This window comes from Bubalus kerabau, chromosome 19 (genome assembly GCF_029407905.1).
Source record: "Bubalus kerabau isolate K-KA32 ecotype Philippines breed swamp buffalo chromosome 19, PCC_UOA_SB_1v2, whole genome shotgun sequence".
In the NCBI taxonomy this organism is placed as follows: domain Eukaryota; kingdom Metazoa; phylum Chordata; class Mammalia; order Artiodactyla; family Bovidae; genus Bubalus; species Bubalus kerabau.
In genome coordinates, this window is record NC_073642.1 from 31568097 (window position 1) to 31575430 (window position 7334).

General features: G+C 38.8%; 1 protein-coding gene across 7 annotated transcripts in view; it reads left to right on the plus strand.

Annotated features, from left to right (window-relative positions):
* The window catches only part of CHRNA5 (cholinergic receptor nicotinic alpha 5 subunit), a 28879-nt gene extending 24094 nt beyond the window's left edge, over positions 1-4785 (plus strand). For all 7 annotated transcript variants that reach the window (XM_055555548.1, XM_055555547.1, XM_055555552.1 and 4 more), the window contains 2 exons: positions 9-840; positions 4344-4785. In XM_055555548.1, coding sequence (XP_055411523.1) covers positions 9-840; positions 4344-4505 — 994 coding nt within the window. In that variant the 3' untranslated portion in view covers positions 4506-4785. The remainder of the gene's footprint in view (positions 1-8; positions 841-4343) is intronic.
* Positions 4786-7334: the final 2549 nt, after the last annotated feature.

Consider the following 7334-nt stretch of genomic DNA (forward strand, 5'->3'; position numbering starts at 1 on the left):
TTTTTCAGTGCAGATGGACGTTTTGAAGGGGCCAGTACCAAAACCGTCGTCAGGTACGACGGCACGGTGACCTGGACTCCACCGGCAAACTACAAAAGTTCGTGTACCATCGACGTCACATTTTTCCCATTTGATCTCCAAAACTGTTCCATGAAATTTGGTTCTTGGACTTACGATGGATCACAGGTTGATATAATTTTGGAGGACCAAGATGTAGACAAGAGAGATTTTTTTGATAATGGAGAATGGGAAATTGTCAGCGCAACAGGGAGCAAAGGAAACAGAACTGACAGCTGTTGCTGGTATCCTTACATCACTTACTCATTTGTAATTAAGCGTCTGCCTCTCTTTTATACCTTGTTCCTCATTATACCCTGTATTGGGCTCTCATTTTTAACTGTACTTGTCTTCTATCTTCCTTCAAATGAAGGTGAAAAGATCTGTCTCTGTACTTCAGTACTTGTGTCTCTGACTGTCTTCCTTCTCGTTATTGAAGAGATCATACCTTCATCTTCCAAAGTCATACCTCTGATTGGAGAGTACCTGGTGTTCACAATGATTTTTGTGACACTGTCTATCATGGTCACTGTCTTTGCTATCAACATTCATCACCGTTCTTCCTCAACGCACGACGCTATGGCTCCGTGGGTCCGCAAGATATTTCTTCACAAGCTACCGAAACTGCTTTGCATGCGAAGTCACGTAGACAGGTACTTCAGTCAGAAGGAGGAAGCTCGGAGCAGCCGTGGACCCAGATCTTCTAGAAACACCCTGGAAGCTGCACTGGATTCCGTTCGCTATATCACAAGACATGTCATGAAGGAGACCGATGTCCGTGAGGTCTGTGACCACATGTATTTACAAATCCATGTCTGTTTTGATTCGAAGTCAAGCCCCTGGCATGACCCTTAAGACTAAGTATAGATTGAGGGCCAGAGATATTGACAGACTGTTTTGTAAAAGACTGCTACTAAAATTTCAGTGAAAACATCTGCAAAATGTGGCATATACACAAATCTCACATCTCCTTTTTCCCCCATTCGCATCTTGGATGACTTTTTTTATTGGAGGATAATTACTTTACAATATTGTGCTGGTTTCTGCCATACATCAACATGAATCAGCCGCAGGTACACATACGTCCCCTCCCTCTTGAACCTCCCCCCCGTCTCCCACCCCATCCCACCCCTCCAGGTTGTCATGGAGCACTGGGCTGAGCTCCCGGTGTCACACAGCAGATTCCCACTGGCTCTCTATTTTACATACGGTGTGTATATGCTTCCATGCTACTCTGTCAATTCGCCCCACCCTCCCCTTCCCACACTGTGTCCACAAGTCTGTTCCCGAAGTCTGCGCTGGAATGCTTTTAGTAACGCTGTGTGATTCTGACTGTTCTGCTTTTCTAAGGCATAGTTAGCTTTGGCCGGAGAAGGCAATGGCACCCCACTCCAGTACTTTGCCTGGAAAATCCCATGGGCAGAGGAGCCTGGTAGGCTGCAGTCCATGGGGTCGCTAAGAGTCGGACACGACTGAGTGACTTCACTTTCACTTTTCACTTTCATGCATTGGAGAAGGAAATGGCAACCCACTCCAGTGTTCTTGCCTAGAGAATCCCAGGGACAGAGGAGCCTAGTGGGCTGCTGTCTATGGGATCACACAGAGTCGGACACGACTGAAGTGACTTAGCAGCAGCAGCAGCAGTTAGCTTTGACTAACAGGATTAACTGTTTGAATTTGATCTTCAGTAACTTTGTTTCTGAATTCTATGGTCATCTGCAGGCACAACTGCATTGTAATTTATCAAAAGTGAATTTAGTTTTTTAAAGAATGACTCTACCTGTGGCGGATTCATTTTGATATTTGGCAAAACTAATACAGTTATGTAAAGTTTAAAAATAAAATAAAATTAAAAAAAAAATAAAGAATGACTCTAATGTAGGCTTTATAAATACACCCAAGATATTTTTCTAGAATCCTCTTGTTGTTCGCTTACAAGAGAATGTTAGTGAACTTAACAGCAATAATGTCTCAGGTGTTATGCATTATACATCAGATACATGTCTAGTATTTAATAATATGCTTAATTTCTTAAAAACAAAATTTGCTCCAAACGTTGTTATAGAAAAATAACTCACTAGGTCCTTAATTTTTAAAATGCAAGAATTAAACTATGAATACATTTTATTAATGTGTTATTGAACTGGTGTTCTTTTCAAAATATTTCAGCCTTGTCACTATTCTTTATTTCTCTTGCGTAATATTTTTAAAGGTATGACTATAATACGATTTTTTATAATTGAATTTACTTTTAATAGTTGCATTAAAATTATATGAATTTTCTCACAGGTACAGAAAACAAACTAGAGGTTACCAGTGGTGAAAGGGAAAAAGGGGGCAAGACAGGCCAGGGGATTAAGAGGTACAGGTTACTATATGTAAAAATGCTATCAGGATATATTGTACAGCACAGGAAATATTTTTTAAAATGTGTATCTTTTTGGCTGTGCCAGGTCTTCATTACTTTCTCTAGCTTCAGAGAGCAGGGGTGCTCTTTGTTGTGGAGCACAGGCTCTAGGGCATGCTGTCTCAGTAGCTGTGGAGCATGGGCTTAGTTGCTCCTCAGAAAGTGAATCTTCCCGGACTGGGGATTGAACCCCTGTCCCCTGCATCAGCAGACGGATTCCTATCCACTGTGCCACCAGAGAAGTCCCTAGCTGATATTTTACAATAACTTAAATGGAGTATAATCTATAAAAATTTTGAATGATTATTGTATACCTGAAACTAATATTATATTGTAAATAAAAAGAAAATAAAATAGTACCTAACATAAAACATGTATATGAATTCTAATCCCGAAAACTTTGTTAAATGGAAAAATTTCTAGCAGGTGTGGTAAGCAGATGGAATTAATCTGGTAAAATACCAGCCCTCTCCCTCACAGGGACATTGACATATGTTTCTAATAAACTTTAAAAAAAATTTTACTCAAGTATAGTTGATTTACAATGTTGTATTAATCTATAAACTTTTAATACTTGTGAAACATAATTTTTCTATTTGATGTATCTAGTTAAATTAGTTTATCAGGTGAAGCCATCAAAGGAGTCTTAAAGAATACAGATATTAGATAATAGTATGGATTGAGATAGGATTTATTTATTTGGCCAATCAGTGCAGCATGTGGGATCTTAAATCCCCAACCAGGACTCAAACCCACACTCCCTGCATTGGAAGTTCAGAGTCTTAACCACTGGACCACCAGGGAAGTCCCTAGACTGTATTTAATGAATGTCTGCAAAGTGTTGTACAGCAGGGTCAGGGCACCTTCCATGAGACCAGTAAAGGGGGTTTATTTTCAAGGAAAAAACTTATAAGTAGAGAAGCTGTAGGGTTTTATAATCCTCTAAATCTTACATTATCCTGAAACTTTGGTGCACAGTTCCTATAGAAGACTCCGTGCTTCATAGCAGGGGCTAAGGAAGCCCGTGGTCAAGGACATGGCCTGTTGAGTAGGACCCTCTGGTGCTCAGGGCCTGGTCTCAGCCTGCCCTTTCCTTGAGATCACTCACATCTGCTGAGCCAGCTCTCTGCTTGGGCTGCAAAAACGGGGAGGGAATGTGCTCTCTGCTGGCAGATCTGAACTCATGTTATTGTTGTTTGGTTGCTAAGTCATGTCCGATTCTTGGTGACTCCATGGACTGCAGAATGCCAGGCTCCTCTGTCCTCCACTATCTCCTGGAGTTTGCTCAAATTCATGTTCATTGAGTTGGTGATGCCATCCAACCATCTCATCCTCTGCCATCCCCTTCTCCTTTTGCCTTTAGTCTTTCCCAGCATCAGGGTCTTTTCTAATGAGTTGGCTCTTCCCATCAGGTGGCCAAAGTATTGGAGCTTCAGCTTCAGCATCAGTCCTTCCAATGAATATTCAGGGTTGATTTCCTTTAGGATTGACCGGTTTGATCTGAACTCATGAGCTTAGGTTAAAATGGTCCCTAGGAAATCCAGAACTAAATAAAGCAAGTGAGGCGAGGAAGAAGAATAACAGCTGTTGAATGTATATTATTCTGAACCAACTTTTCATTTGTCATGAGATTAACTTCAGGCTGGATTGTCTTTAAAAATTAAAACACACACTCCTGGGCCAGAATAATTAATAGAAATAACTATATATAGTAAGAATTAAAAATATTTTTAAAGTTTATTGTAAGATATGCAAGTACTATATTTTATTAAAAATCGATCAAAATAAGCCACTTGTATTATAAGTTGATGTGTAAATTTACAAATTGTGTCTTAATTATTTAACATTGGTTTTTGTTTTTGTTTTTGTTTTGGTACAGGTTGTTGAAGATTGGAAATTCATAGCCCAGGTTCTTGATCGGATGTTTCTGTGGACTTTTCTTCTGGTTTCAGTTGTTGGATCTCTTGGGCTTTTTGTTCCTGTTATCTATAAATGGGCAAATATAATAGTACCAATTCATATTGGAAATGAAAATAAGTGACACTTTCCAAGGTGTTGTAGTAGGAATTTAGTTAAAAGGCACATATTTCTTATGGCACCTATGAATTACAAAAATGTAAATTGTGTTTAAAATTTGGTGCAACCAGCATCAGTTTATCTCAATAGATTGCCCATTAAAATATTTAGCTGCATGACTGAAGTAGTAACTGAGTGAATAATATTTGATCTTCTAAAAATAATAGCACAAAATATTATCTAAACTGAACTAATAAAAATCTAATGTTTGTATCCTGGCAAATAATTCTACTTTGTAATCAGCAGTGAAGTTCATCTTTTGACTGTGCTGGAAAATCCTGTTGTATTTGAAGACTGATTTCATTGGGTAAAAGTACACATTTAAAAATTCTCTCTGTCCTGTATTTACTGCATAACAGCTACAGTATACTGTTGTTTTAAGTAAGCTGGCTACTTGGTATGATAATGATTGAATATGATGCAGCTTTTTTATAACCAGTATTTTTAAAAAATGAAAAATGGGAATTGGGAATTCCTTTAAGGCTTACTTTATTTTGTAGATGCTTAAACTAAACAATTATTGTTATTAACTATTTTTACAGCTTACCTTCCATTATCAGGTCATACAATAGACAGTTCCTATGGACGTGCAGTATAGCATATCCCTAACATTATTTCAATTCTCTTGTCTACTTTTTGCACAATTAATAGGACCACCTTTTTATATAAATTCTGGTAGCATCTTTTGATCCTTGACCTTAGAAGTGTCCACTACAACTAAGTGAATCCCATTTTAAGAACACATCTGTGTATACTACTGAATTGTTCTGTGAGAAAACCATCTTCTAATATTAAAGGTGATATTCTAATTATGTATAAGCACACTGTTACATACCTGTGATGTTTCAGTTTTACCTCTTTCCTTCCAAAAATTACAGTACAGTAGTAGAATATTAGAGTTGTGAGGGCCTTTAGATGTAATCTAGTCTTAGCCTATTACTACTTATTCAATATAGTATCATGTATCATAGGTAGACAGGTTAAAATTTCATCTCTAAATTCCTGATTCAGTTATGACCAGGAAGAAAATACTGATAGAAATCTTGCATTCAATTTAGAGTTCTTAGCTCTTGACACAACAGATACCGTATTTATTTTTAGTAAGCAACAGGTCTAAGTTCAAGTCAACACTCTTTGGAAGGCAGAGGGCATCCTATCTAATTTGCATTTTATTGTAGGCAGGTGTTTAATGCTATTTAATGAGTGACAGTCTCCTGATTTGATGAGTTTAAATAAGTCTGTTGGTTGTCACAGCTTGTCTATATCCCCGATCCTTCTTATTATATCTCCACTACCCTTACTTTAAAAAGTGAAAGTCATTCAGTCGTGTCCGACTCTTTGCGACCCCATGGACTGACTATACAGTCCATGAGATTCTCCATGCCAGAATACTGGAGTGGGGAGCCTTTCCCTTCTCCAGGGGATCTTCCCAAACTCAGGTCTCCTGCATTGCAGGTGGATTCTTTACCAGCTGAGCCACCATGGAAGCCTTACTTAAAAAATTTACATGTAAATACATTTTATAGAAATCTTCTTTTAGCTTATTGAAACATGAGTCACGGTGGGCTGCAATTTTGTCAGTTTTATTTTTGCATAGGAAAAACATCTTAATGACTAGTGAGAAGATTAAAACAGTCTCTGTAAAGCATCATCTTTTGCCAGTACTCAGATTCAGAAGTAGAGTATGGGATATGCTCTGTTTAATAATTTATCTAAAGCAATGGTTCTCAACCAGGGGCAGTTTTGTCTCTGAGGGGACACTTAAAAATCCTTGGAGACATCTTTGGTCATTGTACCTGGCAAGGGGTGGGGTTATGTTATTGGCATCTAGTGGGTAGGGGCCAGGGTGCTGCTAAAGATCCTACAGTGTACAGGACAGATCTGCCCCTCAACACAGAATTAATCTGGCCCCAAATGTTACCACTGCTAAGGGTGAGAAATCCTGTTCTGAAGGCTCATTAACAACGAATGTGGGGCTAAGAATAATCTCTCTTCAGTTCAGTTCAGTTCAGTCGCTCAGTCGTGTCTGACTCTTTGCGACCCCATGAATCGCAGCACGCCAGGCCTCCCTGTCCATCACCAATTCCCAGAGTTGACCCAAACTCATGTGTATCGAGTCGGTGATGCCATCCAGCCATCTCATCCTCTGTCGTCCCCTTCTCCTCCTGCCCCCAATCCCTCCCAGCATCAGGGTCTTTTCCAGTGAGTCGACTCTTCGCATGAGGTGGCCAAAGTATTGGAGTTTCAGCCTCAGCATCAGCCTTTCCAATGAACACCCAGAACTGATCTCCTTTAGGATGGAATGGATGGATATAATCTCTCTTAATCATTTAGAATTATGCAAGATAAATAAGGCTATCTAAAATGGGGGCATGGTCCTAGGACTCTTGAAAAACAGTAAAGATTAAAAAAAAGTGCATGGTAAGAAATGATAGTAGTGAGGTCTTGCTGAAATGATATAAACTTCAAGGAGATCATGAGCTAAATAAGAAAACCATTGGGAAATCTGTTGTGATACTGAACCAGACAATTCTTCCCATTTCTGAACAGCAAGGTTTTTCTTTTTTCTCATCCAGCTATGTTTCCACCACTAAAAAAACCCCTACAGTTTCTGTAATTAGTCCATTTTTACATGGTCCATAGCACAGCATGCTACTTATCACTGTAGAAGAATTATACTTTGACATTTTTTTTACCTAATCCAAAGGCTGGTTAAATGTTAATTTACCTATAATACTCTTGACATTTTTCTTGCGTGAATCTTTTTTTTTAACAAAAGTCAAGACAACTGGAT